At 35.6% G+C, this 25397-nt stretch overlaps 1 protein-coding gene across 1 annotated transcript in view; it reads right to left on the bottom strand.

Moving 5' to 3' along the window:
• The window catches only part of LOC145239967 (integrator complex subunit 9-like), a 137057-nt gene that overhangs the window by 100172 nt on the left and 11488 nt on the right, over positions 1-25397 (bottom strand). Inside the window, exons 4-5 of the mRNA XM_080103554.1 lie at positions 4869-4937; positions 1998-2137 (exon numbers count right to left, since the gene is read on the bottom strand). Of these exons, the coding sequence (XP_079959680.1) occupies positions 1998-2137; positions 4869-4937 (209 nt within the window). The remainder of the gene's footprint in view (positions 1-1997; positions 2138-4868; positions 4938-25397) is intronic.

Below are 25397 nucleotides of genomic sequence, written 5' to 3'. Positions count from 1 at the left end.
TTACAAAGTTTAACAAGGTTTTTTAATATAGATCCACAGAATATTGTGATAAGTGTTTCAGTGTGAACAGGTATGGTATAATAAATTATGGGGTTTATCTATTTTATTTTTACTTTCATCATATTTTGCTTTGGTTTTGATACGCCCAAATTCGAAGTTATCTCTTTACAACCCTTCCTTTTCATAACCTATCATACTTTCATAAATCAGAGTCCATTTTCTGTAGGCTGTTTTTGAACCCAGTTAACAACGGGTACTTTTGCTAGTATAGTCATCCACATACAGTACTATTTCGCTGTTTCACAGCTCATCAGTGCGGCTTGACAGGCAACTACCTCAAGCCAGGATTGAAACCCGACCGTTTGTACGGCAGTCAAGGCTCCTAACCATTACGCTATTGGCGGCTGCTTGAACGAGTAGTGAGTTTATAATAAATTCCACAGCCATACAACGTTGCAGACCACAAGAGCCATGACAGTCAAAGAACCGGAAGTCCAAGACTCGAGTTTCGCCCTCATTTGGGCTCATCAGTTAGACACATCCGAACTCAGGATTCGAAACCCGAGCCTCTTGCATGCAAGTCAAGCACTCTACCAACTGAGCAAACATCCTGCACACAAGAAATTCTATTAACTAACACAGATCCAGCAAACCGCGCCGAAATCCGACTGTGAAATGGGCCTACTTTGTCTCAACAAGGGACGCGGTCATCCAACCAGCTAATAACCCCAGGCCGATGTCTAGGTAAGGTAATGCAAGCATACATGTCTAATTGATGAGTCCAAATGAGGGCGAAACTCGAGTCTTGGACTTCCAGTGCGTTGACTTTCATGGCTCTCATGGGAATTTATTATATATATATATATATATATATATATATATATATGAACAAATGATTAATAAAACATGTTAAAAAACATCTTGAAAAAGAGTTAAAAACATATTTAATTTTAAAAAGGAAGCACAAGATAAGTGGATAGTCCTTAATCCGTGGAGTTTCGAAGAAATACTCTCCTTCTCATCAGAGGGCAGGAATTAGCAAAATGCGGGATCGGATTTTGCATGTAAAAGTATTTAATGAAACCATAAGTAAGTCACAGATCTTACTTGGTTAAAAAAAGGGTGAGGTAAGGGGAATAGGTAAAAAAAAGAAAAAAATGATAAAAAGATTTCACATGAATGGATAGTCCGGTGAAGGGTAAAAAATCCAAGAATGTTAAAATCCAAACACGGTAGAATTAAAAATTTCCAATCCAACAGGTAAGTTCCAAAGTTACTTACCTGTTGGATTGGAAGTTTTTAATTCGACCGTGTTTGGATTTTAACATTCTTGGATTTTTACTGTAACCTGGCAAATACTGGTACACGCTAGCAAATTTAGATTTGCAATTACAGAATATGATTCTAATTTTTTCATTTGCTCTTTATTCTAACACTACACTAAGTTTACTGTTTTATTTCGCTACAGTTGATATTGTGTAGAACAATAAGAAAATCATAGTGAACAATGCATTCAACAAAATTTCACACACATTTCTAGATACCTATATCTAATAAGTACTTAGGGAGGTATTTTGGTGGTCAAGTCACTAAATAGAGATTAGCTGGTTTCCCGGCATAGCCCAGGATGTAATATAGATTGACTGAAATACATGTTCTAGCTGGTTTCTAGGCGTTGCCAGGGATGTAATATAGACACATTATGTTGTATATTACCTGTTCTCTTCTCCCTAAGGTAAAACAATTTCATATACATGCTGTAAATTACCTATGCTAGGGATAAAACATAAACAATACCAGTCCTAGGGTAGATAAAACAAATAATACATAGAGATGAAAGATTCCTCTCCCCTAAGAATAAAACATATGTTCAATATCTGCTTTTGTTTTTTCATTGTTTATTATACGGTCCCGAGCAACGACGGGTAGCTCCTTTACAGTAAAAAGTAAAGGAGGCAGGTCATGTGGAAACGGTTCAATTTCTTGGATTGTCTTACCTTCCAATCTGTACGGTTGGGTCGGTAGCATAAATGATGCCTTTAAATCCAGTGTATTCACTCAGGTAAGGTAATGCGAGCATGCATGTATAACTGGAGATGAGGATGATGTCAATCTGAGACATATTGACCATCCGAAACTAGAAAGAAATATTAATTTAAATAACAAAAATGCAATAACTGAATACATTGGTAATTTCTTTTCTTATATATTTAATTTGTTAATTAAAAAATTATTAATTTCTTACTTTTATATATATATATATATATATATATATATATATATACAGGGTGACCAAAAAAAAAACAGGACATTCATTTGTTTTTCTGAGCATTTTACAGTCAATGGAGAAAAAAAGGCCAAAGAGCCTAGTGGTTTGATGTGATGTTTTGAATATAATAAACTAGTTATGACCAAAGTTTCATTTCATTCGGACAAAACACTAAGAAACGGGGCCTAATTAGAGTTTGGGCCTGTTTTTTTTTGGGGGGGGGGGTCACACTGTGTGTGTATATATATATATATATATCAATAGATACGTTTTGAGAAAAAAAAATTGCAAATTTAGTATTTTGTGGAAAAATAATATTTCAAAATTTTCCAATTTTATTTTGCAAGCAGCCATTTTAAAAAAATATCCAATTTTGTGGAAAAATAATATTTCAAAATTTTCCAATTTTATTATTTTGCAAGCAGCCATTTTAAAAGCATAATCATGATTGATTCTGATAAAATTATTGGTGCCCAGAATTAAAAAACAAAAATCTAAAAAAACAAAGGGAGATAACTCAATAATTCAAACTTGTGAGATATATGTTGTAATATCCACAAATTCCCATTAATCGCTTAAAAATGATTTTTTATGTAAAAGAAATGCTATTTCATCAATTTACATGATTTTTAGAATATGATATTTTCGTTTCATCACAACATACAGATTTTTATTTGTTTTTTAATATAGGAAAAATTCTGGACAATAACCAGCATATCCCCTAACATCATAACAGACAGGAAGAATTTTTAGAGCAATGTCTGCAGTGTACATTTCCAGAAAAATCTGCACTAGCGCCTTTGTAGAAAAAAAATGTACAGAGGATGAATAGTTGACTGTTATTCTTAACTCTAATTGTAACTTAACTCTAAACTATGTACTAATTAACTGCTTGTCAACGGCAGAGACAACAAAAGCCCCCACAAAGCAGTTACAAAAAATATTTTTTAGGATAAACAAAAATTAGAATAGCTGTTTCAATGTTTACTTTCACCTGCAATAAATAATTTATGAAAAAATACATTTAGTTTGTTTTTTTGGTAAATTTTCAGATTAGGTCCACCTCAACAAATATTCTTTTAAATGACGACTTTTATAAGTTTTCGACTATGCTGAATACGAAAATCGCATTGAAATTTTGCAGAAATAAGTAGTTATCGAGATATAAAAAGTTGTATTATGCATTGTATTCTTTGGCAGCCATTTTTTACGCGCGTGCATGCGCCATAAATAAATCTACTCATCTACGACTGACACTGTACGCGCGTAAAAAAGATGGCCGCCAAAAAATACAATGCATAATACAACTTTTATATCTCGATAACTAATTATTTCTGCAAAATTTCAATGCAATTTTCGTATTCAGCATAGTTGAAAACCTTGAAAAGTTGTTATTTAAAAGAAAATTGTGGAGGTGGACCTAATCTAAAAAGATCCCGTTTTTTTTTTTTTAACTGTTTCAAGACAGCTTAGTTTGACCTGGCTGTTTACATAAAAACGACAAAAGTCGGTTTTGTTTGATTCAAATTCTGTAGAAGCACCAATCATTTTTAAATATAATACTGAGAAAAAAGCCAGCATTACCAATGCAGTGGTGAATAGTTTTTTAATGTTCAAAATCACTAACTGTGCAGTGCAATTCAATTTCAAAAAATGTATTTCACATAAAAACACTATTACGTACTCACATGTCAAAATTAGTAAAAAGTTCCAAAAAATTACGAAAAATAATAGAGTGGAAAATCTGCCTGAACTTTTTACAAAAAAAAAAAACATATTAGGGATCGAATATTTTCTATTTTGAAATTGTGAATTTTAATATTGTGTCAAAATCATAAGCTGTGGTTATGTCCCCTGAATTTTAAGAACTTTTCAACATTAGCAAATGAAATTTTATTTTCACCTGTAATATATAGCTATTATTTTTACAAAAAATGTATTCATTAGAAATTGAATTACAGTAGAACCTCGGGATACTACGGCCATAAGATACAGTTTTTTTAGGTTACAATGTGGAATATGATGATTTTCCAGATCCTGGTTACAATATTTGCCCCACCTTATGGAGTCAATTATAATGTTATTCGATTATATACATATGTATTATACATGTACGAATTTTAAAACTTTTGCTTAGGCTCCGCAATACAGTGATTTTACCTTATGATCCCAACCCTGGAACAGATTAATGCCGTATCCCGGAGTTTACTGTATACTGCACAAGCACCTCGAAATCTTCAAATTTATCTATTTTTGTTTACAGAAATAAATTTTAATAAAATCTAATCATGATTTGTTTGAAAGCGTTGTATAATTGCTAATCATGTATTAGGTTGGCGCAAAAATAATGTTGTTTTTATATATATAGTTGAACGTCCATAACAACATTATTTTTGCACCTGGATCTTTTACTTTATGACGAAGGCACAAAACCCATGAGTTGACTGCACCAACTTGAAATAAATTTCACTTTCCTCATCTTGTAAATGTGTGTGGGTGTGGGGGGCGGGGGGGGGGCAACATTATAGAAATGCGTGTGCTATAAAATCCCTTGCTAGCAAAAAAAAAAAAAACATATCGCAGAAAAATAAAGACATACCTCAGGAGGGGAAAATTCTAGTGCTCCATCAACATAGACACGGCCGCCACATTCTTTTAATTCTTCACTCTGAACAAGAAAAACAAAATAAAATGAGAGACACATTTTTTTTTTTTCAATCATTCCTAGCAGTTAACACTTTTGTTCAACCAGGATACAATCCAATTTTAAGCATTTCTTTTTCAAAAAAAAACATTTGTTTTTATCTAGAATAATTCTCCCTTACATTAAAAGACAAAAATAAAGAAAAATCTACATGAAGTGACTGTCTTGCCCGCAATTTTGAAAAAAAATCTCTACAAACGAGGGAGGTAATTCAACAATAATTCATATATTAATGTTGTAATGCCTATGAATTCCCATTGATTGCTTAAAAATGATTTTCTTTATAAAAATAAAACTATTTGATCAATTTATGTGATTTTTGGAATATGATATTTTCGTTGTGTCACAGATGCATACATTATGCAGATTTTTCCTTTATTTTTGTTTTTTTAATATCGAGGGAACCTGGACAAGAACCAAGAAGACCAAATTCATCTGATAATCAAAAAGTTTATTTGGTCAACTTTATTAACTTTATTGTTTCTTACAAATGCGAGGAGCCCGAGTCAACATTTTTGTCACAGTTGTGAATCAAGACCGTTTTCTTAAATTTCAACAAAATTTTGGGGAAATTGTACCCATCTCAGAATGTTTGTGACATTTGCAGATTTTGAATGCCTTCTAGAGTCTGGGTCAACAGCAACGTTACGAGTCAAGAGAATTCCAAGAGTTTGAAAAAATTCTCAATCTGATTGTTTGATGTCCATTCTTTTTTGTCAAACTCTTTGCTTCTCCCACTGAGTAGCAGTAAATTTCTTTAGATGCAGTTTAATCAATAACTCCGTCCTAAGTTCATCATCTCCTCAAATAAAGGAAAAGATTATTCACGTAAATGTGTAAATTTCCACATCTCTTAATGAAAATGATTTGTGCTCTTTTCAAACGATTCTTTTTTGCGAATCATTGTGAAATGCCAATTCCTAATAAAATTAGCAACTCACCAACTAAAATCTCTGAGAGATAATTAAGCCAAAAGTAAAACATTTTGCTAAGACGGCATTAGGCTCAAAGGATTTTTCCCTTGGTCTAAAATCATCAGAGTCTATGCTATTCCTAGGGTGGACCTTGGGTTTACTTTCAGCAGCTTTCTAACTTTCGCTTCCCTCATCCTTTGCTTCTCACATTCCATCAGGAATGTTTCTGACAAACAATTTGGAATCTATCAATACTTATTAAACTAGTGGGACTCGTTAACCGGCGTTGCCCGGTGGAAGCATGATCCCCTCTCATAAAAAAATTAAACTACGGTTGTTATTGGTGGTCACTGCCGTGGCGGCTGTGGCCAAAATATAAAAAAGCAAGTAATGGGAATGCGTAAATGCGTAGGTGGAGCTAATGCAAAAATTTATCCTCCACACATAATAAAAACAAGTTAAAAAAAATAAAATACAAAGTTAACGTGTGTGGAAAAGTGGTAGAAACACAACTTTCTGTAATTTACGTTCAAATGAAAACTTACTTAATCAGTATTTTTTTTTTATTAAAATAAATATTTAATTATTCCCAACTCACATTTAGGTAAAAATGCACTTTTGTATAAATAATTGAATTCATTCAAAACATATCGCAAAAACAAAAACAAATAACATATATCTATGGAAATTCTTTTAACTTTCTTGAAATTATACATTTGGATTTTACCGTCACTGGATTATTTATCTTCCACCAAACTATCCATTCATGTGTAATCACATTTTTCTTTACCATATTCCCTCTGCTTCACTTTTTTTGTTATCAAGTAAAATCTTTGACTTACTTGCTGTTTCATCAAATACTTTTGCATGCAAAATCCGATCTCGCATTTTGCTAATTCCTACCCTCTGATGAGAAATAAAGTATTTCTTCGAAACTCTGCGCATTAAGGACTATCCACTTATCTAGTGTTTTTTTTTTCAGATTAAATATGTTTTTAACTCATTTCAAAGTGTTTTTTAACATATTTTATTAACTGTTTGCTTGTATATATATATTAAATTGTAATTCAATGAATTCAATGAATTTCAAAAAACTCTCATTGAAATGAATTTCATATCAAAGAATTTTTATTATTCTAAGCAAGACAAAGAATGCTTTAGAAAATTAATCTCCTTAACCTATAGGGTTTCGATGTCTACCATCTCATCAGAGGGGAGAAAATATTAGCAAATATTTATAATGGTATGCACCCTATTTGCTAAAGTCAGTGAGACATGGAAAGCTAAGGTCAAAATAATAAATTTATCAGAAGTCCTGCAGCAGGAGGATTTGCAGAAAAAGGATATGAAAGTTTTTTTTAGATCCAAAATCCAATCTCAAAAACCTCATTATGTCCGATGAGGCCCATTTTCATCTGAATGGATTCATAAATAAGCAAAATTGCATGATTTGGGGATAAGAAAATCCTCACGCAACAGCACAACGGCAATTAAACTCTCAAAAATGGTGTGAAGTAACAACGGATGAAGTAATCGGACCTTACTTGTTTGAAAATGAAGGTGGAGAGAATGTAACAGTGACAGGAGCTCAGTACCGCCAGATGATTGAAGATTTTGTTCGACCTTGGGTACAAAAACTATTAATGTGGTTCCAGCAGGATGGTGCAACGACGCATACGGCACGAGAAACATAAAATCTGCTCCAGGACATATTCGGCAACCGAATAATTTCTCGTGGCTGTGAGATAAATTGGCCACACTGCTTACCAGATCTCACATGTGCATATTTCTTTCTTTGGGGTTACCTCAAAGAGCGGGTATATGCAAACAAACCAGCCACAATAAATGCCCTTAAAAACAATATAGAGGAGGAAATTAGGGTCATACGCCTTGAAATATTAAGTGATGTGCTGGCCAATGCCCTACAGAGAGCACAAGAGTGTGAAAATGAAAATGGTGGACATTTGAGTAACATCATTTTTCAAAACTAAAATTAGACCTTGTGAAAAACATACCCTAGATTAAGTTGTGTAAATAAAATTAGAATAAGTAGACTATGATATCTTACTATATCTCAAAAATCACGGAGAGGCTCATCTACGTACATATGAATATTGGTAAGCATAACTTAAATATTGATGATGTTAATCAAATTTAAAATCTGTCAGCTTCTTTTGGGACACCCTGGATGAAAAAAAGAGCTCCAAAAAGGCATGTTTTTTTAGCCCTAAAAGTCCCAGAGGGATGCAAACCAGAATTTTGCGTGGGTCACCCATACTGAATTAATATTAAGACCAATAGCTCAAATTTTTCGTCAAGTTTCAGAAAAATCTAATGGATAGATCAAAAGTTATGGGGCAAAACGTGCCATTTTGGCGCATTTTTTACCCCTTTTGAGCCCCTGGGGATGCAACAGGAATTTTCGCAAAATAAATGTTTTTACTGTGCACATCTATTTAATGAAATACAATTTGTGGGAAAATTTCAGGAAAAACTAATGGACGGTTATCTGGTAATCGTCCGGACTAACGGATGCAAAGACACCACTGAAAACATATGTCCCTCTCCGATAAATCGGGGGACCAGAAATATGATTGAAAACATAAAAATCTTACATAATGATCCAACATAAGACAGCTCAAAATTCTAGAGGCTTTGTATATAAAAATGAAACATCCAATGATAAATGATATTAACTATGAATTCAGTTATAATATTTTAAAATGTTTAGGCACATGACAATAAGTAGGTGGGAATCATTTTCCAAAATTCCATGGTTGCCATCACTCAGAAAATACATATACTTTTTTTATTCTATTTTTACCCCAAACAAGGCACAGTGCTACTTTGATGTAGGGGGATACTATCGGGGTCATAAGATTGCAGGGTTGCTATGTAGAGAGTTGAGCAGCAAGATGGGTGTTTACATTACACTTGAACTTCTGCATGTCAGTACAGTTGGGAAAGAAGGAACCCGGAAGGGAGTTCTAAAATCTAGCAGTTCTGGGGAAGAAACTATTAGAGTAAAAGGCTTTCTTATACCTAGGTATCTCTACTGTGTGTGGGTGAGATTTTGCTGCTTGTCAGGGGTATTGACGTCAAGGGGGTACAGGCTTGTAGTTCGTCAGAGCATCCACCATTAAAATACTTGTAGAACAGGCAGAGGGACGCAACATTTTATCTATGGGACAGAGCCCGAACCTTAGATGACAGTTCAAGACCTATCAGGTTGGCCGTTAAAGTACTTGTAAAGTACTTTGATTTGGTTTGGTTTTACGGCATATCAACCTTTTTTTTTTTTGGTTATTTAATGCCAAGTTCCAATTTTTTTTTTTTTTGTGGAATAGATATTTTAATTTAATCAGTGAGTTAAATCAGACTTTTTGTATCATTAGGTGATGCGCTTCCTTTCTTTCTTTCCTTTTTTGGGGGTGGGGTGTAAAGTTGGATTGAATTAAAGTTATATTCTTTTATATAGATTTACTTTCTTCAGAAATGTTAGTATTTTGTTGGAGTTTATTTTTTTAAATAGTTCTTTCATATTGTTGACATTGTAATAATTTTGCCGGATATGCGCGAGATCGCCACAATCCAAAAGAAAGTGTTTTACTGTAAAAGATTCTTGGCATGCAAAACATTCTGGAGGGTCTCCTTTTTTTGCAGGAAGGAGTGGGTTATGTGCGTGTGTCCTATGCAAATACGGGACAAAATCGCTTCCTCTCTACGTGATCTTCTGGCATCTGGTAATCGTTCTTCTATTGTGGGTTTGATCTTGAAAAGTTTATTATTTGGACAGTTATTCCATCTTTCTTGCCATTTCTTCATAATCAGATTATTTATTTGTTGTTTGTAGTCAGAATGTGGAATTTTTATATTGCTTTTAAGGAGTTTTAAAGCATTTTTGGCAGCTATGTTAGCTTTTTCATTGCCCTGAATTCCAAAATGACTGGGGATCCAGCAGAATTTGATACTTTTGTTTTGTGAGAGAGTGTGTATTTTTTGTAGCAGTTTGATGAGTAGTGGGTTATTTAAATTTTTATTTTTTAAGGATTCGAGTACCGATAGGGAGTCTGAAAAAATTATAAATTTGTTGTGGGTAAGGTCGGTGATGAGATCTAGTGCCATATCTAAGGCTGTGGCTTCGGCACTAGCAAATTGAGGCATGGTCTGGTAGTCGCTTCTGTAAGGTAATGTTAGTGGATACGACTCCGCATCCGGTTTTGTTGCTGTCTTTGGACCCATCTGCGTATATGTGCTGATGGTTTGGGTATTTTTCCTGAATGATAAGGAGTTTTTCTTGATAGGTTAGTGGATTGGTTTGATTTTTTGGGAGGTTATTTAATTCAAAAATAATTTCAGGTTGTTTTAGTAGCCAGGGTGAAAGGCTTAGTTGGTTGACATTATGGATATTGGTGATTGTGATACCTGCATCTTCTACTAGTGGTTTTGTACGGAGACCAAAAGGTTTTATAGCTTTTACTTTTTGGTCATATAGGTTTTGGTAATTTGGATTGAAAGTACAGTTAGAGGCTGGATTTGTTGGTTGTGATTTTTCCCTATCATAGAGCGAGTAATCTAGTGAGTTTGCAATGCAGTCGTAAGCAGGATTGTCTGGGCAAGAGAGAATTTTGACAAGGCTAGTTTGTCGCGTCGAATTGATAATGGGGGTTCATTGGTTTCTACATAGAGACTATTGATAGGGGAAGTTCGGAAGGCTCCCAGCGCAAGCCTGAGGCCCTGATGTTGAACGGTGTCCAATATCTTTATGTACGACTTTCTGGTGGCACCGTAAATGAAGCTGCCATAGTCTAGTTTCGATCACACTAGTGATCTATATAACTTTAATAGGGTTTGTCTGTCCACTCCCCAATCTGTGTGGGCAATGACCCACATTAGCTGGAGAGTTTTATTACATTTATTTTTAAGGTGTTTTATATGAGGGATGAATGTAAGTTTTTTGTCTAGTATTAACTCTAAGAATTTATGTTCATTTACAACAGGAATCGGAATATCATTTAGTTTTAAAAGAGGATCTGGGTGCAATTTTCTTAGTTGACAAAAGTGCATACATTTTGTTTTGTTAATGGAAAATTTGAAGCCATTCTTAGTTGTCCATTTTTTTTATTTTGTCAATGCATTGTTGAAGTTGACGCTCAATTAGATGGATATGTCTCGAGCTGTAAGAAATTAAAAAATCAACATATAGAGAACAATCCATGCCTTGGTTTATGCATTCAACAATATTGTTCCTTGATGTCCGGTAGGCACGTTCCTACACGGACATTGAATAGTCTATTATTAATGAAGTTGTTGATGAAGATGGGTAGTCTTTCTTTCACTCCAGCTTCTTTGAGATCTTTCATGATGCCATACCTCCATGTGGTATCGTACGTCTTTTCAAGATCAAAGAAAATAGTCATATGCTTTTTTTGTATAAATGAATTTCTGATGAAAGTTTCTAAACGAATTAAATGGTCTGTTGTGCTACGATGTTTTCGGAAGCCACACTGAAAATTAGTTATTATTTTATTTGTTTCCAGAAACCAAATTAACCTGGTGTTGACCATTCTCTCCATGATCTTACACACGCAGCTTGTTAGAGCTATGGGGCGATAATTGGAGGGATCAGATGAAAAACCAGTAAAATAATCCAACTCCGACGGTATATATATAAACAATATATATATAATTTATTACGGCAGCTAATACATTAATTGAATAAATATGCAACACACTCACGATTAGAGTTTAACGGTTAACAAACACATAAACATTACGACGCCATCTTTTTTAAAAGAAGAGTTCGTTAACTCTGCCTTTTTATAAGGGAGATAACTTAACAAATTATATGCATATTAATGCCAATATAAAGGGAGACAACTTAACTCATCTTCAAAAGTTTTTTTTTCTTTTTGATTTTTAATTTCAATAATTCAAACTGCCTTGTTGTAAAACGCTTCTCAATAACCAAGGGGATGCACCCCGTTTAGTGAGGCAGTCTGCCAATTGTCTTCCTGTCTCTTGCCATTGGAACTCTTCAATCTGTCCATTTTCTACAAGTTCCTTAATACCACTGATTTCGATCCGTAATCGTTTTTCTTTGACAGATTTTGTTGATTTGACCGCTTCAAAGAGAGATTTACAATCAGTGACACAAATTATAGGTAGACTCTTGGGATTTGTTCTTCCTGTTGTCAATTCACCAAACAGGGTGGAGATGAAGACAGCCATATCAATAGCTTCAGACATTGAAATTGTTTCTGCAGCTAAGGTACTGTGGACAATCCGTCTGATTTTCTTTGAGTTCCACCAGATCGGTGAGACTTTCCCAGATGTCCCAGTGAGGAATATGACATAACCCCCCTGACTTCCACCATCAGGAAGATTTCCCAAAACGGCATCACTAAACATCACCAAACGTAACTGATCAATGTCACCAAGATGTTGATACTTCAATGATAGCTTGGATGCCTTAGCTTTTCCAATAATTTTGTTGGCAGTTATCAGGTCCTTTATGGTGCTATGGTTAATATTAGTCGCTAGACTACAGACATCATATAATAAGTCCGGTCGGCTCTGATGCGCTAACCACAACAAATGGCCGATCTTGGATCTGAGTGAATTTATCTCAATTTCTGTTAGCGGTGATTCTTTTTCCATGGTCCTTGAACAATCTATTGGAATGGATGATATACTGTCGGTATATTTGTTTTGGTTTATTAATATTTCTGGACCGTAGCAATTAAGCTCAATTCCACAGTATTTGAAGGCCTTACTATCCTCTTTTCCAATTTTAAATGCGCTGTGTATTTTGCTGATGGTATTGTTGAATGTCTGGTCCCCTGACCAAATGAAGTCATCTACATGACACGCCAAAACTCCAGCTAGGTTACCAGATTTACTAATCCAGTAGAAAACTGTGGGGTCCATTTGGGACATTACACCGCCATTTTCAATCATAACTGATTTCACTTTATTATACCACTGCAGAGAAGCATCACTCAGTCCATAGACGCACTTATTTAGCCGCCATATCTTGTCACTGAAAGCTTCTTTGGGTGGTCTGATGTATACTTCCCTATCCATAGTGTGACCCTGCAAAAAGGCAGTTTTTATGTCTATGGAGTATAGACTCCATTGATTTTGGGCTGTTAATGCCATAATAAGTCTTAAGGATTCATGACCACAGGTTGGTGAATCCTTTTGAATGTCATACTTGGGTTCTTCAAAACCTCTAGCGACCAGCCTTGCTTTTTGCATAACCCCATTAGGTGTGTTTTTTAAACTACACACCCAGCGCGTAGATATGCATTTCTGCCCTGCATCATCTATTTCAGTAAAAACATTGTTTTTTTTCCAGCTGTCAAGTTCTCTTTTCTTGGCCTCATCGAATTCTCTACTTGCCACCATCATTATAGTGTCTCCTTCTGTGGGTCCTATCAGTGGTTCTGCCACATTAAGATCCGTGACTTTACTTAAATCTACCGACATCTCTTCATTCTCCAAGTTTACTGTCCTTTGGATTTTCACATTAAACCAATGTTTGTTTCTGCCGGTGGCTTTTCCAGTCCGACTTATTATTTCCGCCTGTATTTGCCCATTGATTCCCTTTTGGTTGTATGTGATGATGTTACCAGGCTTTATCTTGGCTATAGGATCGGGTTGTGGGTCATTTTTTGTCCCAACCTCAGCTGTTTCAGTATATTCCTCATCAGATGTTTCATAATTATAGTCTTGGCTATCAGAGGTTTTTGATGCTACTGAAATTTCATTAGAGTTTACATCCGCAAGTGGTAAGTTACACAAACGCAATCTGCATTTATGTACTCTCACAAGCATTCCACCCTGTCTGACAAATACCACAGGACCATCCTGACCAATGACAACACCTGAACCCTTCCATTCTTGATTGTCTGGTCTTTTGTAATAAACTTTATCCCCCGGTGAGCAGAGATCAGGTGTGGGGCGTGTTTTTTTCCTTAAGGCCCTCCTAATTTTCTCAGATGATTCGGCTTTGATAAAAGCCTGTCTTGCAGCATGCAATCCATTTATGTTGTTTTTTATAACTTCACTTGTGGTGGTCCCTTCTAGTGCAGGTGGTTTATCAATAAGGATCGTGGGAATGTTTGGATTTCTTCCGAAAACTATCTGATAAGGGCTATATCCATGTACGTTTTGTAACGAATTCTTTGCCATAATGGCCTAATTTAGAAATGTTTCCCAATCCAGAGTGTAGTCGGACCTCAACTTCAATAATATTTCAGTTAGTATCTGATTGTGTCGTTCCAATAGACCATTACTCCAGGGTGAATATGCAGCAGTGGTAGAGATGTCTATGTTAAAATTTTCAGCCATATCTTTCATTTCAGCATTGTCGAACTCACCTCCCAGATCACTGAACATTCGTTTAGGTGCTCCATGGATACTAATCCAGCATTGAATGCATTTTTTTACAATTTTAGATGACTGCTTAGTGTTAGTGATGCAACCCGCACTGAACCGGGAAAATTCATCTATGATATGCAAATACCATAGGTTAGGTTCGAGTTGATGAAGATCCATGGCTACAGTATGGTTGGAGTCATCAGCTAAGGAAAAAACCAACAACTGGTGCAGGTTTTCTATACTTCCTACATATTTCACAATTGGCTACAATTTTTTTCCAAAATTTTAGCCACCTCCACAACATCTGAGCCTTAAACGATGAATAATAATAATACGAAAGGCGTTGGGATGATTAATGGAATGAATATAGCGTGAGTTTTTATAGCAAATATTTCTTGACATTAGATTTAAAGACAGCAAGATTGAAGTCTGAAGGGAAACAGTTCCATAGTATTGTGTTCTACAAATCGGAATTTATTTACTTTTTTAGAATTTTCATTTACATTTCTTTTTCACTCTCCTTTTATTTTCATCATTTTTTTTATATATGTATGTTTTTTCACTCTCCTTTTATTTTCATCATTTTTTTTATATATGTATGTTTTTTCACTCTCCTTTTATTTTCATCATTTTTTTTATATATGTATGTTTTTTCACTCTCCTTTTATTTTCATCATTTTTTTTATATATGTATGTTTTTTCACTCTCCTTTTATTTTCATCATTTTTTTTATATATGTATGTTTTTTCACTCTCCTTTTATTTTCATCATTTTTTTTATATATGTATGTTTTTTCACTCTCCTTTTATTTTCATCATTTTTTTTATATATGTATGTTTTTTCACTCTCCTTTTATTTTCATCATTTTTTTTATATATGTATGTTTTTTCACTCTCCTTTTATTTTCATCATTTTTTTTATATATGTATGTTTTTTCACTCTCCTTTTATTGTCATCATTTTTTTTATATATATGTATGTTTTTTCACTCTCCTTTTATTTTCATCATTTTTTTTATATATGTATGTTTTTTCGCTCTCCTTTTATTTTCATCATTTTTTTTATATATGTATGTTTTTTCACTCTCCTTTTATTTTCATCATTTTTTTTATATATGTATGTTTTTTTACTCTCCTTTTATTTTCATCATTTTTTTTATATATGTATGTTTTTTCACTCTCCTTTTATTTTCTCCACATCTTCCGTTACATATGCTTTCTTTTTACTTTCTCATTTTTCTTTTTACCATTTTCCTTTACATTTCTTTAATAGCAGTTTTAATTTCTCAGCTGAGGCATGTCCAAACTGCCTGTACAGTTTTTCTAAACGTTTGATTTTTTCTTTATTGGTCATGTTATCAATAATTAGCACATCGGAATGGGAGTTTCTTGTATGATGACGACTACCAAGAATATCTACACAGTAATATCCACTAGATGTAAATTGTAGGTCCACTGGCTTCCCAAACATGACAGCTTTGTCTGAATTAAGATCCAGAACAGCTCCAGCCCTCTTCAACGAAGCTTTACTCAAAAGCAGAGGAATATCAGCTTGAATTACCTCAGCACTTATATTACACCTAGTGGAACCTATTATCGCCGGTAGAGTTACCTGGGTAGAGGAGTTTATAATTTTTCCGTCGCCAAATCAGAAGGGTCTATTACTTCTCTTAATAATATCTTCTTGGTTGATATTCTTTTTATATTCATCCAACCATCTTTGGCCACAAACGGTCCGAGTACAAGCTGTGTCAATCACTGCCATGTTCAATGACTCAACTAAAAAAATTTTACTTGGAGAATATTCATCGTGTGAGAGAAGGGTGATGTTACACTCTTCCATTTCTGTTTCTTTATGCTCCAATTCATCTGTTTCGGATAACCTAACAGCTTCACTTTTGTGGGGGCACTCTCTCCACCAATGCAAAACACTCTGGCAAATAGAACATTTTAGTAACTTTCCCATATCTGTTGGTAGGGTTCCCGTTTCTAAATCTATTAGATTTTCCCGTATCTGATCTAGGAAAGTTACGGGATTTTTGCTTCCTTGATGTTGTTGCATATAAAGCAGTTTCCTGCTTTACAATAGGCTCCTCATTAGAAGGTATAACATTTGATTCTCCAAATATACGTTTAAATGCGGACTTCATGTTTTTATATTTCAATTCTGACGAAGCACACGCTGTCAATGCGAGTTGGCGCTGTTGATAATCCAGGCCTGACTTATCTAATAGTTTAAAAGCTAGGACGGCATCCGGCAAAGTCATTTCAAACTTGGTACTTTTGAGATATCTCTGGTCGAATTCTATAATATATTCAGAGATACTCATGTTTTCAGGCCGCTGGAATTTATCAAAGTTTTGGTAAGCCTCGTACATAGTCTAGAGAATCCTTTAAAAACAAATTGTCTAATACATTAATAAGATTCGACATACCTTCGTCTGTGTTGAGTTCTTCCACTTCAATTCCCATAGCTGCCCGTTTTGCATTTCCGTTAAGTGAAAGGCTAACAGCCAATGCCTGTTTGTTCTTTGGTAAATCCGTCATCATTGTCCAAATCTTTATTTCATTTTTCCAGCATGGGTAGTCGTTCTCATCAAATCTAGGGGGATTTTTGTAGTTAATGGCCATTTCCTCTTTGTGGTCGTTTGTTAAAAAAAAACTTCAATTATTGTTCCGTGGATCGTTTTCGCTCGCAACTACGCTCTGCTCCCATGAAAAACAAGTAAAATAATCCAACTCCGACGGTATATATATAAACAATATATATTATAATTTATTAATTGAATAAATATGAAACACACTCACGATTAGAGTTTAACGGTTAACAAACACTAACGCATTACGACGCCATCTTTTTTAAAAGAAGAGTTCGTTAACTTTGCCTTTTTATAAGGGAGATAACTTAACAAATTATATGCATATTAATGCCAATATAAAGGGAGACAACTTAACATAGATGCATCCTTTCCTGGTTTTGGTATAGGAATGACTGTGGCTTGTTTCCATATGGCTGGAAGATTGCCATTGAGCCAGATGTCATTATAAATAGAAAGTAAATACTTTAATGGTTCATCTGGTAGTTGTTTTAGAAATTCATACGTTATTTTATCAGGTCTCTCAGCCGTGTTGTTGGCTTTTTTTAATGTATCCTTTAGTTCGTGGATGGTAAAAGGTTTTGTTTCTTCCTCATTATTACTTTTAAAGTTCAGTTTGTTTTTTTCTGATTCCTGTTTAATGATCTGGAATTTTTTATCGTAATTTTTAGAAGATGAATTATTTGCAATAATATCTGCAAACAGGTTTGCCATGTCCTCTTTTTTAGTTATTTTGTTATTGTTTATACAGAGGTGGTTGACAGGGGGACTGGTGTTTTTTCCTGATATTTTATGAATCATATTCCATACAGTTTCGTCTTTGGTGGTGTTATTGATTTTAGATTTGACCCTTTCTGATAGTATTTTTTCTATCTTGAAGGGGGGAGAGTTTGGTTAAAGGCACTTCTCCAATTGACTCCATTACGATAAAGTTTGGATAGTTATCTGATTCTTCATTCGTGTCACTGTCTGACTAAAATCTTTTTTTACTTGGATTTTTATAACTCATATTGGGTTCGTTTTTTTTTAAATCATCATCCCTGCTCCCCACCCACCTTGGAGCCCTACTTGGGATGTGCACAGGGGGGAAGCCCATTCGCCCTGGCTACAACAGGGTTACAGGTATGATATACTTGTACATAATGTAGGCTTCGAGCACTCATGTATCTTAATTTCTCCCATCCAAGTAAAATATGGGAAAGATCAGAGAAAAACATCCATGTCTAGTCCTTGTTCACTATATACAATTGACCCTCAGCCACTGCTTTAACCACTTATTTGGGGATCAGTATTGATGGGGAAGTGTCGTGTAGCATTTATATTTGGTGCAGATTGTATGTGTATAAGTGGTGAGCTAGACGTGACCAGCCGATTGATCGGATCGGGCCTCTCTGACCGCCCGTCTGGCCCAGTACGAAGCCAAAGTGGAGTGTTGCAACTGATACCTTTATTTCCCTAGGTATCAGTTGCTCAGTCACCAGGATCCTTTTCGTAGACATTACGGGATGCCACCTACGGCCAACAGGTGGCCACATTGAGGGACTTTTACTCTCTGCAGGGGGTGGCCCCATTGAGGGACTTTTACTCTCTGCAGGGGGGCAGTCAGTGTATTCTAATGCCCCACTGACGGGGTTGGGAAGTAGGGAAGGAAAAAGAAAAAAGGGAAGGGGGCTGTTGTTTTGGTTTTTGCAAAACATAATTAAGTTTTACAAAAGAGAATAGAAAACAAAAACAGAAAATCGATGTAGGTGCATTTCGTCTCAGGATGTCAGTAGCACCAGACCATAGATGGTAGTGTCGTCAGCAAAAATGTCTACGAATGATGTAAGGATGTGATTTGGAAGATCATTGATGTAGATCAGGAAAAGAGTTCGGCCCAGGATGGACCCCTGAGGGACTCCAGCATTAATACTGTGAGCTTCTGATTTTTGCCCAGCAACTACTACTCTTATGAACCTATCAGAGAGAAATGATTTAATAATTGAGAAGACATTTCCAGCTATACCATAGCTGGAGATCTTGTGAAGTAAACCTTTACGCCATACCCTATCAAAGGCCTTTGATATGTCAAGAGCAATTGCCCTAGAAAGGTTGCCTCTGTCGAGAGATTCGCTAATCCTATGAGATATAACTGTAAGCACATCTGCTGTAGATCTAGCAGAACGGAAACCATATTGAGTGTCACTAAGAAGGTTATTTTTGCTGAGATGGTTGATTACTTCTCTATTTAACACAGATTCCAGCAACTTACTCATGACGCACAGGAGACTTATTGGTCTATACTGAGAGAGGGATGAACGATCGCCCGAATTCTTAAATACAGGGCACACTGATAAGATTTTTCAGGGTGATGGGAAGCAATTCTCCTTAAGACAACGTTTAAACAGTTTTGTAAGCATGGGCGCTAGTTCTGGTTGAAGTTTTTTTGAGTACTATAATTGGAATACCGTCAGGGCCGGTTGCTTTACTGGAATCAAGGTTTTTGATTAGCTTGGCAACATCACATACATATATTTGTATATCACATATCGTGTTTTCTGATACAGGAGGAAATATTGGGGGTTGGCGACCTTGGTCGCAAAGAGTAGAATTTGCTGCAAAGTTCTTGGCAAAGAGTTTGGCTTTGTCTGATGCTGATGAGATTAACTCAGGTCCATTGATGATTGTTGGGATAGAGCACACGCTTCTGTTCAGGATTCTGTTTGAAATTTTCCAAAACTGATGGTAATCAAGCTGTTGCTCAGCTACTTTGGACTTGACTGACTGAGCATATAACTCTCTTGTGTTCTTTATTACTTTCTTACAATGGTTGTTGGCAGTCCTGAAAGTGGCTTTAGTTTCCATACATCTATTACATTGGAAGCAGTGGAAAAAGTGATTTCTGTACGCAATAGCAGCAGCACATTCTGGAGAAAATCATGGCTGGCTGTTAGATTTTTGCTGGAACTTTTTCGAGGGTATGAAACGGTCTATACCTACAATTAACCATTCCGTCAGGTCTGATACTATAGACGACACATCCTTTTTAAACATGGAACACAGAGGAAGATCCAATATAAATGTACGGAAACTATCCCAGTCAGCCATAGTGTATCAATATACTGTACGATGGAGAGGACGTCTGAGGACTTATTACATTTCATTTTTATCTTAATTGATCAACTGAGTGGTCGGAAGATCCAAGAGGAGACAGAACTGAAACATAGTTCAGGGCAAGTTGTGAGAAAAAGGTCTAGGAGACTCGCATACTGGCCGTCATTATCGGGCACATGGGTGGGTTCCTGAACAATCTGAGTGAGGCCATAAGCAATGGAGAAATCATGACAGAACTTCCCCTCATCATCGGTCTTATTTGAGTGGGTCAACCATTCCATGTTGTGAACATTGAAGTCTCCACATACGTGAATGTTAGCTGAAGGATAAGCTGATAGGACTTGGTCAATTTTCTCAGATATGCTTTTAAAGATAGTAACTCCGCTGTTGTGGGGCCGATAGAGAGTAAATATAAATGCGGTAGTGTGAGCTAGTACAACCCGGAAGCACAGATAGGGTAAGTTAGGATCTTCTCTGGAGATGTCCCTACCACATGGAAACCCATCTTTTATATAGGCACATATTTCATGGCCATGGCGATTTTGGGGTTCAGATTTAGAAGTTAGTTAGAGTATCCTTTAATTACGAACTCATTTAGGGAAATAGTCTGTCCAATGCCGGTTTCGCTTAAAAATAAAAGGTCTGGTTTAGTCTCCTGTGATTGGGCTTCAACCTCTGTAAGGTTAGAACGTAGACCCCTGATGTTGGAGAAGGGGACATGGTAGTGGGGGTTTGCATTGGAAGTTTCAGATCCGGGTTTAATCGTGTATTTTTTCTTGAAACTTGTCATGATGAAATTTTGGAGTTTGTGGACTAGGTCGTCAGACTTGTTTAGCACAGGACAGAGAGGGGGAAACTGAGAAAAGAAACAAAGAATTTTTTTTTTTTTGTAGAACATGATAAGGTAAAGCCGTAACAATTACCCACTAATATGGCATCTAGAGGCCCCACCAGAAGCTACTGCATGGTCCAGAATCCATTCACCAAATGGCAATACAGCAGCCCCAGTACTTTGCACCTGCTGATAGGACAGCCTCCTTAGTGATTAATCCAAGGTTCGGGTCCCTGACTATCAGGCGGTAACGTCAGCCCAGATAAAACGTTTACCTCCAGCACTCTTACTAGTGACATGGCTACAAGGATAGACATAGAAACAGAAAATTTCCGCCATCTCTGTCGACTGTTCACCCAAAATACTGCCAACCTAGAATACAGCTTTTTCTTCTCCCTTTGTCAGAAAAATCACTCATTAAAAAAAAATGAGGACTGAGGGACAAATAAAGAGAAGCGAGAGTAACAGGAGCTGCCGACAACGCTTCCACAAAGCGTTCTCTACTTTCCATTAAAAAAAATAAAATTATTAAGTAAAAAAAAAAACTTATTAAGTATTGTACTTAATAAAAGTCCAACTGACGTGTTTTTTAAGGGGAAAGTATGGTGATAGATTCACCTCTCACGAATTAACAATGAATACAATTTCCTAATCTGTTCATGCAATCAACTTGGTAGATATAATAAACATTTATGACGAAAAAACGCTATCATTAAATAAAACAATCAGGAAATAAAAATATAAATTAAGTACTGAAATAGAATGTAGTTATTAATATTATTAACATAAAAATTAAAATACCAGCCACTTATCTCGAACACGCTTCGTCTCCAGAGTGTAAACCGATTTGAAAATATAATTAACCAGACAAAATAATTAATGAATATAATATACTAGCGGGGGTACCCGGCGTTGCCTGGGTGTTTGGAGGTGTGTGTAGTCTTAAATAAAAAAGAAACCGGGGGGGGGGGTAGGATCGAACCCGAAGCCCTGAGGTGAAGTTTGAAAATAAAATCGGCCAGCCAGAATGAGTTAGTGAAAGACGTTTGAATTTATTTAAGTAAGAACGAAATTGACAGGTGGAGCGTTACGATGACGACGACGACGACGTAGGTTTGTTTGTTATAAGCAAAGTAAAAAAAGAAAACAACGTTAACACTTAAGTGGGAAAAAAAACACAAAAAAAATTAATGTAAGGCAAACAAACGATGAAAATAGAAAAACGAACACATGAAAAATGGCTTTCGATATTAAAATTTAAAAAATCGGTGGGTACCTGGGTGTTTTTGGGTCTGTGGGCGGGGGTGGATAAGCGAAGTAAAAATAAAACAGAAAAACAAACGTTACGTGAAAAATGGCTTAAATAACACTGGTTCAATATTTAAATTTAAAAAATCAAAAAAAAAAAAAAAAAAGACATCTCACACCACGATTCAAGCCCAAAACGTTTAGATAATGAACCAACGCGCTAATCAACTGACCTAACGCGACTTACATGAAATTTGTTCAGTTTTTCAACTATTTAAAGTAAATCAGGTCATGACGTCATCTGACGCATGCATAGAACTGGTCGAGAGGGCCAGTTTTTGTTGACACCCCCCCCCTGTCAAAAATTGTCGATTTTGGGGTGAAAAAGTTAACGTTTTTGGCCAATTTTTTGATATTTTTGGAGGGTAGGATTGAGCTTCAATATGATACCGAGTTTGTAAATTTTTGTTGTGTCTGTCGAAAGGTTTTAGTAAACACACAAACATATATACATACATACATTTTCGCTTTTATATATATACTAGCGGGGGGGGGGTACCCAGCATTGCCCGGGTGTTTGTAGGTGTGTGTACTTTGGGTAATTAATAATCCTGCTTAAATATTATAAAAAAGACGATGTAAAAAAAAAATCCAAAACGGAAAAAAAATGACATAAATAAACCTGTGTATGGGGAGGGGGGGGGGATAAACTAAAGAAAAGCGAAGTAATAAAAAAAAAACGTTTGGTCGGGAGGAGGGATTGAACCCGGAAGTGGAAAACAATAGCAACTACTTAACTGCCTCGGCCACGTGTGCGAGTAATAGATTAGCATGTTAAGTTCAAGCTTATAAAGCTAAAAGAAGTTTGATTGACAGGAAGATGCTAAATGAGGTCATCGCACGATCGTTATTTTTAGTTTTCACTTCCCCCAGATGATGGTGGGAAGTGGGGGGAAAGCAGCGAAGGCCGAGAACACAACGTTTTTCACTGTATTTATACTAAAATGCACGACAAACAGAGGACATAGCGAAATAGCGCGAATCTCATAAAAGTCGACGTAAATAAATCTATACGCTACGCGCTTTTCTAATTCCTAGATATTATAATATAGGACCCATATACACAGTTTTAAGCGATAGTAACAACCCCGGGAACGCGTGCGAGAAAAGCCTATAATATATAAGATAACATTAATAATATTACTTTAATATTATAAAACTAAAATATCCTTTTAAGCATTTCTAGAGACTTTTAAAATATAACCGAAAAAAGTATTCTTTTTTCGTTTGTTCCAGAAGGTTCCTGCATTTGTAAAACCAGTTATTGATTCGTACACCAAATGAAAGGGACACAAACTTGGGGCAACCTTATTATTGCTAAAATCATTTAACTCCGGCCACTAACAAGAACTCTTGAAAGAAATTTTGGTTATAATAAGCATACTGAACGTCAAGCCAAATAAAGCCACTCTTCAAACAAATCACAATGGACAACATCTTGGTAGATATAGATTTTCCTGAATTTTAATATTTGTTTGTTTGTTTTTGTTTTACGGCATATCAACCCTTTCCAGGTTATTTAATGCCGAATCCAGTGATTTTGAAGAATAATTTTTTAATAGAGTATATTTGTTTTTTTAAGTCGATTTCTATTTAACCCATAGTTGGGACCCTAATAGTTACTACCACTCCGGATCAGAGTGCACCTGCATATCAACCCTTTCCAGGTTATTTAATGCCGAATCCAGTGATATTTGTTTTTTTAAGTCGATTTCTATTTAACCCATAGTTGGGACCCTAATAGTTACTACCACTCCGGATCAGAGTGCACCTGCATATCAACCCTTTCCAGGTTATTTAATGCCGAATCCAGTGATTTAGAAGAATAATTTTTTAATAGAGTATATTTGTTTTTTTAAGTCGATTTCTATTTAACCCATAGTTGGGACCCTAATAGTTACTACCACTCCGGATCAGAGTGCACCTGGGAGCAATGGCAATTAAAGGGTGGCTCCACACTCCCCAAAGCCCACACGCTGGGGCCTCACCATCAGATATAGTTTAAGGTCGTATCCAAGACCAATTTTGATATTGACCAAAGTAAATATATCTTTAACTTATGGTAATTGCTAGAACAAAAACCTTTTATTATCTCCCTTAGATGATTTTGTTTGTTGTAAAATAGTTTTGTTACTTTTACTTTTATTTACAATAAATTTATTTTATTTTTTTAACTCCATTCTCTGGGGATTTTTTTTTTTTCACTCTTTTTATTATTAACTAGCGAGGGGTACCCGGCGTTGCCCGGGTGCTTGGAGGTGTTCGTGGTTTTGGGTAAATAAAACCTCCGGTTTTGGTAGGTGAGTATGAGGATCGAACCCAAACCCTTGAGGCAAAGTTGGAAATTAAAGTGTGAAAAAAAAAAACGTGTGACGTTAACCACTGGGCCACCGCGACATACTAACGGAAACACGTTTAAATTTATTTAATTACTTAGAATTGACAGGTGCACGTTTTAATGACTTAATGAGGTCAACTTTGACTGCGGGGTAGTATTTTATTTAATGCGGCAACGCTTTTTTTATTTTTATTTTCCCACTTGTCCAAATCGAATAGCAATTGTCTGATATAAAGGAAAATATTTCCACATTGATCAAAGCTGATTGCTTTCGGACATTTCCGGCGATCGCGACCGGAAAAATACAGCCAGAATTAGTGTCACTTTTATTATACGAAAAAGCCTAATCCACATGCGGCGAGCGACAAATGTTGAATATTTATCTTCCCGAAGTCGAGCAAATAAAATAGACAGGCGACCTCCGTTGTTAACTCGGAGATATTATGATTTCTATGTGATATAAAAAGTTTTAAGTTGTGAGCCGACCAACCGCTTCTCTGAAAAAAGCCTTTCTTGGACATACACAAAAAGCGAACATACATACATACATTTTCGCTTTTATATATAGAGATAATACATATTTTGCAGACACACAAAATGTAACACTGATCAACAACTCGTAACTATAATCTCTATATAAATAAAATGAACTCATTTTTTCCCGTCTGATTTTGACATTAATAGGATTAAAAATCAAGATATTTCATGCAAATATAATATGCACAAACGGCAGAACAATATCTGAGGTGTGTTATAGGCTTATTATTTCTCAAATTCCTCGATAATCTTAGATTTCTATACTTTTTCTGCTGAGAAGTCACGGCCAAAATCGGTTAAGATCAATGGAAGTGGTAAAATATTTTCTCTCTAATAAATTCCTCCTCCCCCTGCCACCACTTAACACCGTTTGGGGATCGTTCACAAGGAACAGTTGAGAAGAGAACACCGGTTTGGCTTCG

This window comes from Euprymna scolopes, chromosome 19 (assembly GCF_053919585.1).
Source record: "Euprymna scolopes isolate OS-2025 chromosome 19, ASM5391958v1, whole genome shotgun sequence".
Lineage (NCBI taxonomy): Eukaryota > Metazoa > Mollusca > Cephalopoda > Sepiida > Sepiolidae > Euprymna > Euprymna scolopes.
The sequence above is the reverse complement of the archived record's forward strand: the minus strand, read 5'-3'. Positions and strand labels throughout refer to the sequence as shown.